The sequence below is a fragment of the Lissotriton helveticus genome, chromosome 6 (genome assembly GCF_964261635.1).
Source record: "Lissotriton helveticus chromosome 6, aLisHel1.1, whole genome shotgun sequence".
NCBI classification, from domain to species: Eukaryota; Metazoa; Chordata; class Amphibia; order Caudata; family Salamandridae; genus Lissotriton; species Lissotriton helveticus.
In genome coordinates, this window is record NC_136067.1 from 573,810,126 (window position 1) to 573,828,742 (window position 18,617).

Consider the following 18,617-nt stretch of genomic DNA (forward strand, 5'->3'; position numbering starts at 1 on the left):
CCCATACAATGTGTTTCAACTGTGCCCTTACCTACCCTCTCTGCTAATGACATTTAAAACTTAAAACATTCCACACTTCCCTCGGCCTCTGTCCCACACCCTTCATAATTCAGTATAGTTAGAGGTTCAGACGGATTCCAAGGTGTAGATTTAAAGGTTGCAATGGCACATTCAAGTGTTTGCAATTTTCCTTTTCCAAGCAAAGTTTTGAAGTAAAGCAACACAAAGTGGATTTTAATGTGTCCACCGTGCGAAATGATTCTTATGTGACACATCTTCGGTAACTAAATTCCTTAATTCTCATGAAGATTTCACATATTCGTCCCACAGATTGAACATTTTCTATACATTTGTAAATTCCATCCTGCAGTTTGAGCTCACAGGGTTGAAGTTGTTTATTTCCTGCTGCTGACATAAAAGTTGTATTCACTATACATACTTTCGTTTCTTTTTGTTTTCCAGAAAATGGTGTTGCATATGTTAATATTCTAAATCTAGATTAGCGTAGAGAAGAAAACTATGTAATGTAGTGATAACAATTTTGTATACTTGCCATTTGGCTCAACTTATGTTCAGGAACATATTGCATGAAACGGTACTGTACAAATTGAGAAATGTCTACACACAAGCTTTCATAAACCTTTATTCTGTCTTTAGAATTTGGAATGATGGGAGATCATACAATTAAAAGTCAGCGACCTCGATCTGTTCATGAGCAAAGGGTCCCTCAGGAGCAAGCTGATGCTGCTAAATTTATGGCACAAACTGGTAATACATTAGTTACATTTTTCTACTTATTGTTATTAATTCTAGCAAAAGCCACTGCATGTTTCCATAATCCTTTTGCATATTTGTCCATTTTTTCCTAGCTAAAATCTTTTTTGATCCATATATTATTTTTTTCCACCAGTAAAGTCCATAAATAAAGTAGCCAAGATGTGAATGGAGTGCAAACTCGTGATTTGTGAATGTGAACATTACGTAGATTGTATAGCTAGAATAAATGTTTTTTTTTCAAAAACGAATGTTGAATTGTTTACATGAGTGTATGACTTCCAATTTGTTCTTGCGGGTTGAAACTTTTCTGTACTCTAACAATTTAGCAATTAGATTTGATTAATAGCATTTAAAGCATGCTGAATGAAATAGCTTTCACGCACCTCAGTCATATAAATCGCAAGACTAGGCTTGCTCACACATAATTTCAATTGTGATATTCGAAAAATCCTTTTGCATATCCATATTAGTGCCACTAGCCCCTTTAGATTATCCCATTAGCACGGAAGTTACTGCACTAACCACTCCAGAATCAATGGAGAAACATATATCGACTAACAAATAGGAGGCCCCAATTTCTGAATAAGTAAGTCCAATACACACAGGCAGACTTAATCATGAGCAAAAATTGGTAAACCTGTCCAAAATGTAGAAATCAAAGTGAGTACTGAAAATGTACAGCTGATCAGACACCTGAGATGCTCCCACGAGTTTGGTGCCTCTAATTTGCTTTTTTTTCTCCAAACACTTACCGTCTTCCCTAACAATATTTAAAATGCTGCATTAAAGGGAGATGTTCAAATCTGCCGTACACGTTGGAAGATCTAGGAAGGTATAAAATAATTTTAGTTTGAAACGGAGAAAATATCTGTGTTATTCAGGGAACAACGATGTTTCAACAAAGGGTCAGAGCTAAAGATAAATTTGACACACCTCTTAAGGGCATGAACTAGAGTGAAACAAAATGATATTTGGTAATACTGAAATTTATATTTAACACCAATGATCACTTATGTTATTATCAAAATGGAAAAATATTTCAAACAATGAAATATACACCAAATATATACTATTTCACATATATTGCATAGCAACATCAATGACTTTAAAAAAACAAAAAAAAGGTTCGAGATTAGCTGATATTTAATCACTTAAAACGTTTTTAGATTTTTAGTTCACATTCATTTCTTAATACTAAATATTTATCGATACACAACAGTCCCAATCTATCCATTAAGATGAACAAGACCCAATTGAGTAAGTAATAGTTTCTAGCTGTACATGTGTATGTTACATTTCAAATTTATTTTAGTTTATTGTTTTTTATTGCAGTGACAACCCTTGTCCTGCATAATGAAAGGTCGCACATTGTGCAGTGCCTGCAACTTGCGATTTTGTTCACTAAAAATCACAGAGCGGGTTATCACATTTAAACTGCATAGTTGGAAAGTAATGGTGGACAGAATTGCAGTAAAGACATTTTGATAACAGTATTATGATGTCAGCTGTTTATTATAAGTAAAATTCCGACAATCAAACATGTTTTATTTCCTATAATTACCCCTTAAAACAGATTCTCATCAGAGCACTAATTAAGTTTCTTCAATTAAGCAAAAATGTAAATGTATTGTTTACGAGTGTCTCGTCCTCGGCTGCAATGCACTTACCTTGGAAATGGCTCCCAAGAACGATGCTAAGCGAAGCAGTTTTGGAGTCCATAGCCACTACAGGGAGCAGAGCGTTAAAGGGTTGACAGATGTGATTTGCTGTGCTTTGCTTCCTTGCCATAGGCCTGATTTACAGCTGAAGGCAGATGTAAATTGCTCCCAACACTCTGTGAAATAGCACAACAACATGGATAAATTAAAAGAGTGCTTGGCTTTTTTCAGTGCAATACCTACCCAAGATCTGCTCTGTCTTGCCAAGAACATGCCAGTAGGGTTTTACCACTGCAGTGTCCTGTAATGTTTTTCATTCTAATGCAGACAAAGGCATACATGTGTGCTTCTTGTCTGTTAGGTGTTGCCTAATCTCATCAGTAAAAAAAACACACCACAGGTTTTACTCTGTTTTGTAAAAATCCTGCCTTATGATATATTGCACACATTCTCACAATCGAAAGGCAAATCTCATGCAGACGTCAGCGAGAGATTTCACATTATTGTAAAATGAATATGTGAGGCCATTAATTCACATAATGTCCTCTGTGTCATATCACATATAAGTTATAAAGTCTTCTTGGTGCCATTTTCCTATGTGAACCCTTCAAATCCTAATGTTTGGGTATTTTCCCTCAAATAACTGAAAATGTTCTTTGAAAAATCTATAGAGGGAGAAAGAGGTATATATGTCAATGTGGCATGCTCCATCCAACTACGGTCAGCAGAGATAAGGGGGCCATGTACTAATTACTGGTCACACAAATCTGGATGCAATCTGCAACCTGTATGTTTGCAACCAGTATAGAATTTAACAAACCAACCTAAGTTTCAATAGGTTGGTTTGCTAAATTCTGATTTGGTGTGGGTCACAATCTGATCTACCTCATGAATATTAATGAGATTGGTCGCAAATTGTCTTTCACTCCATTTGGTGACCATCACAGTTTCAATGTCTTGCAATGGCTCAACAGACCACCATGGTCACATTTCAATAATGTAAACTTTTTTTTACATAAAGTAAATGGTGTTGTGTTTAAAATGAAAAGTTTTCTTTTTGGGAAAAAAAGTTTGTTTGGCAGTTGTCTGTGGTCCCATGGACCACATCTCACTCCTCAACAATCTTCATTTTAATTTTCACAAGAGGTCCCAAGAGGACTGTTTCACTTTTGCGAATGCATTAGCAACCCAAGTCTGGGGTTGGTAATTTTTCAATGTTTTGGGACCAGATTGTTGTCACAAAACATTGACACATCTTTTTTTGAGTCACTCTTTGGATGGTTCGCCCACAATTCACCCCTCCGAACTGCGATCAGTTATGGAGTCAAAAAGCCCTTTTAGGAGTCGGTTTGCAACCATAAAAATGTGTAGTACATCTCACCTGAGATTCTTAGTGATCTGGGGGCATATTACCAACAACTAGCGATAATTATCGCTATGTTGGTTTAGCTGCGATATTTTTATCGCCGAGCTGCGGCGATTTTTATCGCTTAGGAACCTTGCTATTATCAAGGTTTATCTCCTAAGCGATAAAAATCGGCCGAAATGCATGAATATCGCTGAAAAGTCAGCGATATTCATGCATTACCGAGCTAATGCTCTTAGCCATGTTATCCACCTACCATTGGATAACATGGCTAAGAACTGCTCAGGGGCAGGTGTTAGCTTTTGGAGATATTCGCGCTTAGCACGAATATCTCCAAAAGTTGGTAATAGGAGATAGCAATGTTAGCGACTGTTTCCAGTCGCTAACTTCTTGGCACGCCCACTTTGCTTGTCATTAGTGATAAATATCACTGACATGCAAAGCGGGGCCCAAGATGGTCGCTATCTCCTACTAGCTGTCGCTAACTGGTGTTAGCGACAGCTAGGTAATAGGGAGATCATTTTATCTCCGCTTTCTTGGCTTTTAAAGCCAAAAAAGCGGAGTTAAACCCCCTTGATAATATGCCCCCTGGTTTCTTCTCATTGACTTACATGACATTGGTCAATGATTTTAGTGCATTTCATAGTAGTATGACAGGCTCTAATTGTTGGCATCCATCTTAGAAATGTCAAAAGGGGGGCTAATGATACTACTGCCACAGTGCTTCATTTGTAAAATAAAATAATTGCCAGAGCCCATGATATTTCTCAGGAGACCACTGCTGCTTCTGCCACTTCAACCCCTTACCAGCGCTGCCAAATATTAGTACCAATAACATGTACCTGCCATTGCAGCCCTACAAAAGTTACCATCTGAACTGTACTAGGTGCCCCAAAACTGTAAGAATATGCTGAGCATCCTGGTATTATTATTTTTAATCATATGTCTCATTGTTAAACACTTTGCTTGTGTACTTTTATTAAAAAACAGACTGACAAAGAGGTGAACTGCCTTAAATATGTGCCAGTATCAAGCACTGGAAAACACCGGCACAAATTAACCACTGTTAACTGTCATAGAGAATAAAATATTTTCTCATTCAAGATTGGGGTATGTAAGGGTGGAATTGTTTTCTAATGCCGAACAAATGGCATGCATACGTTGCTGTTCTGAATATCACTCAATTTCAATTTCAATTGATATGTAAGCACTACAAAATAAAATTAGAATAAGGTCTTTAAAAATATAAATTAGAGCAGCATATCACTATCACTAACATTACCAGAAACTCACCAATGACATGTTTACGTTGAACACAAAAGACAGTAAACATCCACAATGTGCCTGGTATGCACTGTGGGTGATGCTGCTGTTACAGGTATAACATTATTTCATATGTAGGGAAAACGCTTTAGTAAATACTTCTGCTGCAGTAAGAGATGTTTAAAGCTCCTTTATAAAGGATACTGTTGTTAGCAAATTGGAATAGACACGATGATGTGTTTGGTTGGAAGATAGAGGCGGGTTTCTCCTATCAGAATGTGGATAAAAAGGAACAGCCCAAAAGTTAAGTTGTCTTGTACTCTTTGACAGAGTAGTTGTAGAAGTTTTTTGTCTTTATGTAAGCTAGTTCACTTAGGGCCGATTACCACATATTTGGCACAACCAAACTAACCAAATTTGTGGGAATCACTAAACTTACCAAAGTTTCTGTAGTTTTATCTTTAACTAACCAATACAATGAGCATTCAGTGATTAAGGTCAATTAAAAAAAGTTTCCTCAAACAAATGGATTCATCTGATCTTCTTAACTGTCATGTTTTACAGAGATTTCCACATAAATAATGGTTTGTTTGGCAATGACAAATATATTCTGCTAAATTGGGCTTGGAGACAATTTGAATTTTATGTTTGCGCTCATTAGAAAAGTTACAATTTTACAGGGTCAGAAGTTGTTATATTTCTTTTATATTCCTAGATAATGTTACCTATAAAACAATAATCAGTATCAGTAGTAAATTGGTATAATGAAATATGATATGCAATGCTACCTTTACTTTGATTTTGTTCAAATTGTTTTCAATAAGTGCTGTGAAACATGTTTTCCAAAGGGCTTGTCTTTGCTAAGCATTTTATTGGAAATTGCTAAATATTGACACTAGGTGTCATTCCATTAAAAAATATGTAAATAAGGAACAGATAAACTAGGGTGTTGGATTTTGGTGTTAGTGGTTGCAAAAGATAATATCCAAAAACCTATCATTAAAGCATTGGAGAAACGCATTCTCCAATCCAGACTATGTAGGGCAAAACAAAGGTGCAATTTTCCTCACCCAGAAAAAGACATTCCTTATCCTATATGGGTTCATCTAAACCCTATCTTGCATAAATCTGCGCATTCACTGGTGTGCCCCCTGAGAATCAGAGAGTAGTAGTGATTTGCCAGGAGCACTACATCAGTGCTGATGCTGGTGTATCTGTTGGACATCCTTGTTTAAACACAGTTGCAGCTAGGAAAGCCGAAAAGTGGTTTCAAGTAGAACTAGGTGCATTTTGTATTCTGCATGCCCCTTGTATGTCCCATACACTCCGCTGGAGTGCCCAACCACATTTTAAAAGAGTGACAATGAAGAAAGGACATAGATGACAGAGAAAATAGACATGAAATGTATGAACTGGCAGCTAGCAACAGCCTACAAAATGTGGGTTTCACTGGTAGTTTCAAGAGGCTAACCATCAATTTTCCGAGAATAAGTATAAAAATACCATTCATTTTGTAAGGGAAAGTCTGTGTATAAAAGGTGGTAGTCTGAGGTGTCGCCCACAGCAAGTTAGAGATCACGTGAGTAAAATCAACCCCTTGCAACAAAAAAAAGCTATCACAGGTTTTCAGCACACATTATTTCAAATATAGTTTATTGTCAAGGTCAACCAATACCATTAAATCGTGTTTTGTCTCTTTGTGAAGGACAATTCCTTTTATTTAAGCTGCAGAGTATCCATGAATGCAGATCTTTAGATCTGATATTTCTGCACAGTATTATTTTCTGGAGTGAGGTTGGAATAGAGGCCTTTTCTGATCAAGCATTGTCGAGACATTTTTTCACTTTCCAAATCATACCATTAGCAGACGATTCTTTCTTGGAGATTGTCACTTTAACCTTCTCTCATCAATACTCATTTTGTTCATTGTGTGTAGCTTTGTACCAATGAAAGAAAGAATCACAACTACTGCTATTCTGACATGCATTCATTAGTTCCCTCTGACTCATTTTATGAACCACTGAACAACAGAAGCAAAGTGTGGCTACAATATCAAATTGGGTACAACTGATGTGACATCTTTGGGATACAGTCTTTACTTCCCAACAGACCTTAAATAATTAGATGCAGTATGTGATTCCTTAGAAGTGCTCTTAACGGGGTCATGCTAAAGATGCTATTTTTTTTTTATAATTGCACCATTTAACACATTAATTGAAAATCTCCCGGTATGCATTGTGGAGAAATCTTGAATTATAGTCATTAATTTCCTGAAGTTTCATAGTGGATGATATTCACATGCCATTAGTGTTTGTTAATTGCCAAGTTACCTCCTTTGATCTCAGTTAAAAAGTGCCCATGGACAACAAAAATGAAGTAAATGGATCGGTGCAATAATTGATTATTTTCTCAATTCTATAATTAACAGGGAACATAATTATATAATTTTTACACGCTTTAAAAAAACATCCAATTGTTTGTGTTGTATGTATAAAATGAGACATGAGATGGGTCATTGTCACTTTTATTTGTTCATGTGAGAACACTTATTACGTAGTTGTGATTGTATAGACTGGTGCATTGACTGCAGGGGTGTGAGTGTCTTAAGTCATACTTACAGAGAACTATTAAGTAGGAGGTGTGAACTGGGTTATATATTTAAGCACATGACTACTCTCCAAGGATCTTTGCCCATCCACAGTAGGCGTTTTTAAAATAAATCCGAAGAATAAGCAAATTAACTATAGTAAGATCTATTGCACGTAAATTTATTTTATACGTTGTTAATGTGTAAATCCTGGAAGGTGTGAAGTGCATTAAAGAGTTCCCATGTGCTTCCATCAACATCATTTTACAAAAATACATAACTATTTAGCTAAGGTTACATTTCGTGGTGACTAAGTAGCGATACGTGAGTGCCCACCAATAATAAGTCACAAAAATGTTTAAAATCTAAAATAAAAACAGACGTTTAATGTATCAGGTGTGTATTCTGTTGAGATAAGCTATTTCATATCAGCAAGAGAGCCATATCTTTCTGCCAAATTAGCGAGCAAACCAAATAAAACAATTAACAATCTCAATAGAACAATCAGTCATTTTTTATTGTGCTTTTGTGTGCTTTTGCTTGATTTGTGACCAGCACGGTTTATTTATTGAGCATACTGGAGTACTGAAATTCATGTAATGATCTGCATGGTCTTTGTTCTGCATGTCCGTCAAAGCTGCTTGCATGTTTACATATTGAAAGTCCAATTGGAATGCTGCATTACCACTCATGGCTGTATCCATTTTTTATTTGTTGTCTTGTATACAGGTGAAACTGGTGTTGACGAGTGGTCCCAGTGGAGTTCATGTTCAGTTACTTGTGGTCAAGGGTCGCAGGTGCGAACCAGAGCTTGTGTACCACCTTACGGGACACACTGCAGCGGCCCTCTAAGAGAATCAAGGGTTTGCAATAACACTGCCCTCTGTCCAGGTAGTGTTAGCAACAGATGCAAATGCATTTGAATGTTTATGAATATTTAATTGAAATGCTTACAGAAATGTATTATTGTTGTTGAGAGGAGTGTATGGAGTAATGTTCAAACGTCTGGAAAACAAACTGCAAGCAATACAGAAAGGTTCAAACATATTGCATTTTTTTTAAGTCTTGCATTAGCAAATGTGTCGCCACAGTTTAAAATGTGGATTAATATTGCCCTGCTCAGACAAACATTTGTAATGGAGAGCAAATCAGTAGGGCAGTGAAAAGTGGAAGCAGGAAAAGAAAGAGCTGTTCACACTGGAGAAACTATCTTGGTATATATAGTCATCCCTTGATATATGTGTACATAGGCATCATTACAAAATCCTGTTGGAGAATGGTTGGTTGTCAGTGAGGCAAAAAGCCTGGGAGACTTCAGACACCATTAAAGTTGACTCTTAATGAGAACTATCATTGGCAATAGATCCCCCATTGTTTGGAGAAAATCCTGTTCAGTGCATCTAAACAGCACATGAGATGGTTCCTCCCATATTGGCACTAATGGCATTTGTCATTCTGCAGTACAGATGCATATTAAGGATTGTTGGTATGTCTCCTTTCAGATTCAGCAGTCTGATTGTGTTAACAAGTTTAACAGGTTGTGTGGAAGGACTCCTAGGCTCCCAATTTAACTTAAAATGTATACATAATGTCATAGAGCAGCACCAGGGGACGCATATTTCATACTGCCCGAGGTGTGCAATGGGTTTGTGCATCCACTTTGTGTGACCCCCAGACCACTATGGTATTTTAGGAGATTCTGCAGACATTTGTGTAGCCCCTTCTCTAATACTAATAGTGCTTGCACACATGTAGTGTCAGCACTATCTTAAGAGGAGCTTTACTCGTGTACATGGGGGTGTTCCTCCATGCAAATTAGGAAATAGCTTTGACTCTGTGCCCAGTCCCTGTTACGAGTTCAGACTCAGAAGCAAACATATCGGTAAGAGGGCAGCTTTCTGGAGGGATCAAAGTGGTCCCATGCACCCCCCGCCCCCAGATATCTCCCTGCAGGCGTGTGCAGCGACTCACAGCACTGGACAACAGGACGAGCTCTGTCCGTTCTTTAAAGTGCAGGCAGCTGCCACCTGCATTGTGAAACACGGAGCTGCTTGTAAGCGTGTCGTTTTACTGAATGTGTTGCGCCAGGTCAGAGTTTGTAGCCATCAAAGTAGAGCCCTCTTTTCGCTTCAGGCAAACCATTTCAAAGGTGCATCTGACACAGACCGGGACGGTGTGCCCATTCTGTGATTTGGGCCCAGATACATTCCCTGCCATTTTTTAGGATTCCGTGCAGAGCTATCCTCTAAGATTTAAAGCAAAGCATAACTGTGCAGAGGAAAGGCAAGACCCATAATAGGGTCTAACAGTTGGCCTTAAATCGAGTTTAGAAGCAATTTTGAAGCAATTTAGCACTTGAGAACCATTTTAAAAGGTAGAAACAATTCAGTTACGGAGTGTGCGCTGTACAAAATGTATAAATAAATCGATGCATGTTGCATAGTACAGAAAACCTAGGAGCGTTTAGTTCCGCTGCTTGGATACACATTTGGAATTGCTGTGATGTCCATTTTGCTGCTGTCCTCATTGCTGTGTTTTTCTATGCCCTAAAGTAATGATGTAGTGGTTGACCCTGTTCAGGGAAATTGGGACTGAGCTAATTCTCATCTAACCTGCAAGTATAAAAGCCATATTTAGGAAAATAGCAAACTGGTGTTTGACCACAGGCAAAGAGGAGACTTGGACATTAATTCGAAAGCCTGCTTCGTTCAGTAAAACCTTTTTGCATTCTTCATGGCATGATATGCTAGCATGACATCACACCTAGACTTGGCTACTGAAACTCAGCAATAAAATAGACATCGAAATATGCATTCTATTTGTGGCATTTGGTAATTTAACCTCGTGTTTTATGCCCAGAAGCACATTTGACCAGATAGGTAAGATAAGAGGCTGCCTGACTCAACTGATTATAGTTCTCAGAAGCTGTATGTACATATAAACAAGCAGACTAATTCTTACAATAATTAAGTCAAATAAGGTATAGCAACACACGTCCAGTGCATTTTGAGCCTGTATGAAGTATTTACTAAATCTTTAAATGGTCAATCGGTATATAAACTAAAGAGCAAAAATATTTCATGAAAGGTTTTAACTGGAAATTGTATGTTTTGTGGTGAATATCTTTACACTTGAATAGTTTTCGTCATGTAGTACATTGTATGATTGAAGTCTAGCTACATTTTTCCAATAAATTATTCAGTTCTATAAAACCTTGAGAAAGCTATGTATAAAGCAATGTAGGAACAAAGAACGAAAGAAGCACGGCTCTTTTTTTCATAAAAATGAAAACCTTTACCTTTCTTTCAACCTTACTTCATGGCCTGCATTTACCATTGTTTGGTTCCCAGTATCTGTAAAATTGCAGTAAACTCGCTTGAGCTTATAGTCTCTCTGGCATACTGCTCCGTGAACTGCTTTAGTGGCAGTTCTTCGAGTAAATTCGTAGGATTCAAGAGAAATGGCCAACATCAGCCTCTATTTTGTAGAAAATAGAAAATAACTGCTGTTTTTTCTTTCAAGTTATTAAATTCAGAGGCAAGATCCTTGATAGATAAGACACCTGTTTGGCATTGTCAGACAGGTAGACAAAGGCCAGAAGAAAACAACAGAAACTAATAGTATGGAATGGCTACTGTGGCTCAGTGTGGCTACCACAGACCCTGTGCAGGTGGACAGAAACACACACTAGGCTAGTGTTTTATTAACTATCACTGCTTTCCAAAATGATGTCCATAGCAAGCCAATCTGTTTTTTTTACCAAATACACCAACCAATGTACTGATTGTACATATGGAGATCTACAATCTTGCATGGGTGCATATTTATATTGTTTTCAGTATCTCACAAATGTTTCAAAAAGCATCACAGTAACACTCGAACAGTCACAGATTTCCATGTGCACTCCTGGAAATTGTTTTCAAGTTCCATTTCTACTTTCACGTGCAGATTTGCCCATGTAAAAATCTTTTGAATTAATGCAAATAAACTTGCTGACTTTTTTTCTTTATCACAAGAAAAACAATTTGACCCTTGGAAAAACATTTAGCCCTGGTCCAGCCACCAATGATGGATGGATCCCAATTATTTTTGCACCCTGGAATGGGACTTGCCTTTATCTAGAGTAAATTCCTTACCTTTTTCTGAGATTTATTCCTCCTTTTTCCCTGATTGCTTATTTGACATTTTCCAGGATGGGAAGGAGTCATAGAGGAGTCTGTGGATACACAAATGTGTGAGGTTGTTGATACCCAAATGTGTGAGGTTGTTGATGTACACTAACTCACAGAGCATGCCTAGAATTACTCACCTCATGCCTTGTCCACTCCTGTGAGTAAATTTACTCAACATGAAAATCTTCCCGTAAATCCTTTAAGACCATCCAGCCTGCTCATACCTTTTCACTATTTTATAAGACTTGGTCTATCATCAGATTGTTTACATAAGTTCTGGAGCATGATTAAATATAAGGTCACCCTTCTTACTGCCAGTAAAATAAGTATGATGAATGACTTGTTATATGCCCTCGATCTGAAACAGCCCACTAGCATTTAGCCAGCGGCGGGCAGTTCCGGTAAGCGCGGTGAGGGCGGGGCAGGGTGCAAGAGGGGGAAGTCGACAGACGACGGAATAGGTATAATTAAATAAAGAAATAATACCTATTCCGTCGTCTGTCAGCTTCCCCCATTGCCGCGCCCTGTCCCGCACCACTGCACTTTTCTTAGCCTGCCGCCGCTGCATTTAGCCCCTGTAATTGCCCAAATTGAATCCATTAAATAAAATATTCCAGTAAAGGGTACTACTCAGTTTGGACTTGGAGGCATCTGAAAGCAGACTTAATATTTAATTTGTCAACCAATGCTCCTTTACCCTAACACCTAAATGATGTGGTTCAATCATTCGCTGTACATGGAGAATATCACTATGTCCACGAAAATGATCATGGTTGTACATGGTGACCTAACAATTAGGCCCCGATTATGAGTCTGGAGGTCCACGAACCAACAGACTCATGGTGGCAGGGCGGTCTCCTCATCACCTTATTATGAGTTGGGAGGAGGGAGCCCCACCAGAGCCGCCGCCAGGGAAACGCCGTTCCCGGGTGGTGTTGAGGTGATGTAGGGCATCCATATGCTTGGCAGGACTGCCACAGTCCTGCCAAACATATTAGGAGTTTCCTCTACAACAGGGTTTTCATGGCGGTTCCTCTTCCATAAAAAAGCTGGCAAAGAGGAAACACAGGGCGGCCCATGCATGCACACCAGTTCCTGCATGGCATGGACTTTTCATTCCATGCGGTGCACGAACAGTTTTTGATGTTCCCAACTCAGTGCCTGTTTTTAGAGGCACCACTGTGGGGATGCCCAGAAAAAGCTCACCAGATAGGAGGAAACCCCTAATGTGGCGGGTGGTCTGACGACGGCTTTGGCAGTGCGGCGGTGGGGCGGGCCCGGTGCTGTACTGCCAAAGTCATAATCAGGCCTTTAGTGTTTGAGTCCGAACTGGTTCTAATATCTGTATAGGATAATCCTAAAGAGTAAAGGATTATGGTGTCCATGTTCAGAACCTGACAACCTGTGTTAGATAAACTTTTTTTATTTTATCTCAAATATTCTCCATTTTTCCACATTCAAAATTGATGGCAAATTTCAGTTGTTCTATGTAGCTATGTGATAGGAACGGTATGTGAAAAGAATCCTCATCCAGGGCAGCTTTCAATGCATTTAGTGTATATGAAGATATTTTGGAAAATATTAACAGTATTTGAAATTGCCATGTTTTAATTGTTTACTCTAGTAAATAGATTGATGCAGGATTGACTACCAGTTGTCTAGACTGTATCATAAAATAGGGGATTGGGTGATTTACCCATGTAGCAGTCAGTAGTGTTTAATAAAAATGAAGTGAATTCTCCTGTGAGGCCCTGAATAACAATTGTTAGGTCTCGGCTTGCGATAGCAGCGCGCATGCTCTGCCCTCGGCATTCAAGAGCTTCTTGAAATCAAACCGGTTGAGGAAGGGGACTTGAATTCCCACCCCCTCTTTCCATTGGCTCACGTCATAGCTTAGGCTAAATGCAGGCTTCTCATTGTAAAGGAGGCTTCTTAGTCCCTCTTTGTTGCTGCCCTGTCCACTTTAGGCCCCGCCCACTGGGATTTGATCTTTTACTGGCAGCGTTAGATTATGGCCTTTAATTACTGGGTACGCACTATTTGTTTCCCCTTCCATCTGTCTCTATCTCCCCAAGCACACTCTTCCCTCTGTCTCTCTCAGAGACACAGCTGCTTATTATAAATATGTAACAGTCACTCACTATCGCCATGGCTTTTAATGTATTTATTTTTTCATAAGGCTCCTGTAACGCTTGTTGGCAGCTTCTTGTGTTTCAGTTTAACAAAGACCTTTCTTTTAACACTGCTCGAGTTATAAAAAAAATTTAACAGTCGCTCGCTAAATGCAATTTTGATTAACTAGTCTCTAGCAGCTAACTCCTTCCTCCGCCTCCTAGCATTACAACGCTACATTCCCCAGCAAAGTGGCACGAGGCAGAGCAGACCTTGCTACCAAGATTCACCTGGATTCTCAATCCCCTGCCCAACGCAGATATCGCCTACCCCGTCCCGTCTACTGATGAGGTGAAGAATGCAGACTGCGATCACCTCCTGTTCCAGAATGCCTCTGCCCAGAGGCGTAACTAGAGGCAAATTTGGGGGGGGGGGAATAAAAAAAAATTTCGGGGGAGTCTGAACCTTAATCAGTAGGCAGAGTGGAGCTGCAGGGGCTCTTAGAAGGGGTGAAACAACTGCAAGGCCTAATTAACATTCAAATTGTCTTTTAAAGACCTGTGAAACCTTCGGGTGCGGCTCTGTGTGTGCCCGGGATCTGTCTCATCCCGGGCTACCACACACGACGGGGGGGGGGCTGAAGCCCGGTAAGTCCAATGGGTGTTGCGCGCCTACCTCTGCCTCTCTGTTTTTTGGGTTGGACCATCATTTTGTTTGCTTTTAAATAGACGCAACAGAATTATGCAACTTAAGTCTCTCTTCATTTCTTGTGCGACGGTTAGCACTCCAACGCTCAGCTGCAGGCTATGGGACGCCGTGACATTTCTTCATAAACCAGAGAGATAACAAGCCCGCCCTCGATGGCTTTGCCATCTGTCTGCTGCTGTCCTCGGGCATTTGTATATCCTCTCTACTCCTATTTGTGGCTGTTTTTTTTGTGGGGGCTGTTTTAGGGCCATCCTTTGAGCACAGGACATAGGATGATCGGCTGCTTTAATGTAGGAGAAGGCAGGATTGTGATACGGTTGTGCACTTACAAGGAGAGGGGATGGAAAGAGGCTAACGTTAAGAGGGGGCAGAGTGGCAGCCTACAAATGCTGAAAGGGAGCACACGTTACACTTTTGAATCAGACATTGGTCTGATTTAACTTTTTTCTGCATTCAGAACTCTCAGTGCATTTACAGCTAGATTCATCATTGTTAAATCGGCTCGCAAAGGGCCAGATTCTCAGAATCTGGCCCTTTGCGAGTGCAATTTTTGCATTTGGGATTCATCATCCCAAATGCAAAAATCGCTAATTGCGAAATCGCATATTTGCGAGGAATTGAATTTAAGGAATCTCTATTTGAGATTCCTTAAATGCAATTCATTAACCATTTTCCATTTGCGAAATCGCTATTTCTGGCCGCTATTTACCATGAAGTCAGACGAAAACTCAGAAAAATGCACTTTAGTGCATTTTTCTGAGTGGTATGTTACACACACACACATGTCCTTTGGACATGTGTGTGCGCAACATCTGGCTACCTTTGCTTTTCAGGGATGCTACAGGGTGTCCTTTGGACACCCCTGGCACCCTTGAAATCGCATCCTTATTTGCGATTAGCAATTTGCTAATCGCAAATAGGGAAGATGTAGGAATTGCAATATTATTTGCTATTCCTACATGAATCCCGTTTTGCAAGTCCTTAATAGCGATTCCTTAATAATCGCTATTAAGGACTCGCAAAACGGGACTATGATGAATCTAGCTGTTAGTATTTTTCAATTTCCGGTCACATGCTTCTCAATTTGACCTTATACTATGGTCCTTATTGCCCCTTGATGATTATTTGGTTTCCTCGGCACCCACCATTTATTAATTCAACTATCGTGATATGTGTATTTTCTTGTGTTTCACAATTACTCCCGTTCTAAACTCTTTCCTTTGTATGTATCTGTGAATCTTGCTTCTTTGTCTCAGTGTAACTAAATTGTGCGCTTTCCCATGTGTGTTCTTCATATGCCACTCATTTTTCACGTGTTCAATGTTGGTGTCCCTCGTGTACTTGTACCTGAGTTTAGTGTCTCTGCAGTGCAACTCATTTAAACCCTCAGTGTACCTCATTTGCAGCCTGCTGTGTTCTTAAATTACTGTTGTATCCATTAACCTAAGACACTGTTACTAGACCCTAACTTTGGGCAGAGGTGTTTTAAGGTGTGGGCTGTGACCCAGGGTCCCAGCCTTTCAGGAGGCTTGTTGATACTGCCAGCTCTGTTCTACAGAGAGTCTTTCTCTAATGACCTCAAACAGATTGTTTTAATTGCTGTTTTCCTTTAATTTATTTTATTGTGGGTGCTGTTTAAGAGTCTGTTACAGACATTTTTTCGGAACAATGTTTTGTGTATGATTAATGCAATAGCCATAAAAAAATTTATTCTGTAGCAAAACAGGACCTCACATATGTGAAATGGGATGCTGTCACAGACATTATTTACAGTAATATTACAGAGTTGATGCTTACAGTATTGAAAACACACGTAACTCTCTGGACATTAGTTAGATGTGAACACCTATAGCATTTAGATAAGTGTGCCTGTCCACTGTCAGTGAGCTGGCTTTAAAAATGCAATATGGCTCGCCATTCATTAAGTTAAAGCCATTTGCTTTGCTATACAATACTATTAGCAAAGCAAATGGCTTTCACTTAATCAAAGGCGAGACCTATTGCATTTTCAATACTTGTTAGTATTGTGGTTTGAACTTGTACGAGTCCCAGTGACTAGGATAAATGAAGTACTTTACCCCACGGAAATTAACCTAATGAGTACATGGAATCAGAGGACTTTAGAAATTGTTTGCATCTCTGAGCAATGATGACTAGAAAGACAAAGTGATAAAGGAAATGTAAAGATTCATGAAGAGGGCAAATCATGAGCTATCAGTGCTTTTGATTGATAACTGGGTTTCTCTTTTGACTAGTATGCAGCTCGATCCACCTTCCTTATCAGCATAGCAATTTCTTCAACTTGTGCTGTTTTTATTCATTGCAGATTTCAAGGGGCCACCTGTCTTAAATTGTAGGTAGGGGAGAGACTTGGCGAAGGTGCGGTGAAAGGGCTGACAGGAGCAGGCACACAACCTAGATTGAGGGTGGAAGTAAAGGGTATCAATGGAGGAGCAGGTAGAAGAGAAACAAGGGTAGCGGGAAGCTTTGACAACTAGGTTTAAAGAATGGTGGGGGAGGGAGGTCCAGGTAAATAGAGTCAGAAAAAAGCATGTATCTGCATCCTGAGGATGCTGCAAAAAATCTTCAAGTGGCTACCAGACAACACTAGGAAAATAGTCACACAGGCCTTAGGAACCAGAAGAATCGACTATGACAACACAATCTACGTATGAATCTCCAAACTGCTTCTGAACCGGCACCAAACCGTCCAAAACGCTTTTGCAAGACTCATCCTCAACCTACCTTGCCACCCCCCAAAGAGCTACACTAGCTTCCCATACACAAATGCACTCTGTTCAAACTCCTCACAAACACATACAAAGCATTACACAAGATAGGCCTGTGTCCTTCAATAGCCCCGTACTCTTACACAACCTCCCAGAAACCTCACCTTAGCCAAACTCTCACTAGAACATGTACAAAAAACAGAGCTGGAAGTCTCATTGACTCTTACATCTTTCTCAAAGCATGAAATCACCTCCCATATCACAACAGAGCCTCCGCATCACTTCCTGAGTTCTGCAAGAAGCTGAAGACCTGGCTCTTTGAATAAGCTCTCCTTGGAGACAGCCGCAGAACCACCTGTGAAAGTACCTGAATACCCTCACAGGTGATTAGTGGCCTCTACAAATAGACACAACATAGAATAACTGTATAGGGCATAGTAGTGGAGAGAAACATGGTAAAACTGATCAAGAGGGAAGCCTCAAAGTTTTATTCAGAATATAGATCTGCATATCCATGTATACAATAAATACTTTTCCTTTCATGTTTTAAATTACAATGGAAGGTCAGTAACGCATTAGTGGGTGGTTTGTAGTATAATTTACTTTCCATCAATGTGGTGCCTGTTTCTGTCCAATCAAATGGATCTCACACTCGTGTTCCCAGGTTCTTAAGCCCACTAAGCCATTCTGTTTCTATGGTTAGTGATTTAATAAAGACTTGTATGAATGTGCTACAGAGGACTTTAAGAGCTGTTCTATATGTCAGGTTTTGTTCTCTAAAAACATTTAAAGTCCTTCAGTTTTTAGCACAGCTTTTAAAATCTGATGGAAATGTACCATTTTAACAGAACACTATAAGAGTATAAGGGATTATATGTTTGTAAATGTTCTCTCCTATTCTTTCTTGGTCTCAAATGCCTTACTTATGTAGAAGAACAACATAAGAAAGGTGTCCATCACTCAAAAACGTTGTCATCTTCTACACCTTTCATCTTCTTGCTGTTCATTTATTACAATTTGAGCTTGCTCCTACTGAGAAGGACAAGGGTTTGGGATATAAACAAGTATTGAAGTCTTTAAATTCTCTTTTCAATCTTCAAGCACTCTACTAATTTTTTGCAGGCACGTTTGTGTAGCACATAACCAAAAACATAGAGTCAATTTAGCATACAATAATAAAGTCCATGAGCGCAGCACAACATTGTGCTGCACTAGTGTCCATAAAAACGTTAATAAAAATATCTC

At 39.3% G+C, this 18,617-nt stretch overlaps 1 protein-coding gene across 2 annotated transcripts in view; it reads left to right on the forward strand.

The window, feature by feature from the left end:
• Window positions 1-661: 661 nt before the first annotated feature.
• The window catches only part of ADGRB3 (adhesion G protein-coupled receptor B3), a 1,104,008-nt gene continuing 1,086,052 nt past the window's right edge, over window positions 662-18,617 (forward strand). For both annotated transcript variants that reach the window (XM_078648009.1, XM_078648010.1), the window contains exons 1-2: window positions 662-768; window positions 8,381-8,542. In XM_078648009.1, the coding sequence (XP_078504135.1) occupies window positions 666-768; window positions 8,381-8,542 (265 nt within the window). In that variant the 5' untranslated portion in view covers window positions 662-665. The remainder of the gene's footprint in view (window positions 769-8,380; window positions 8,543-18,617) is intronic.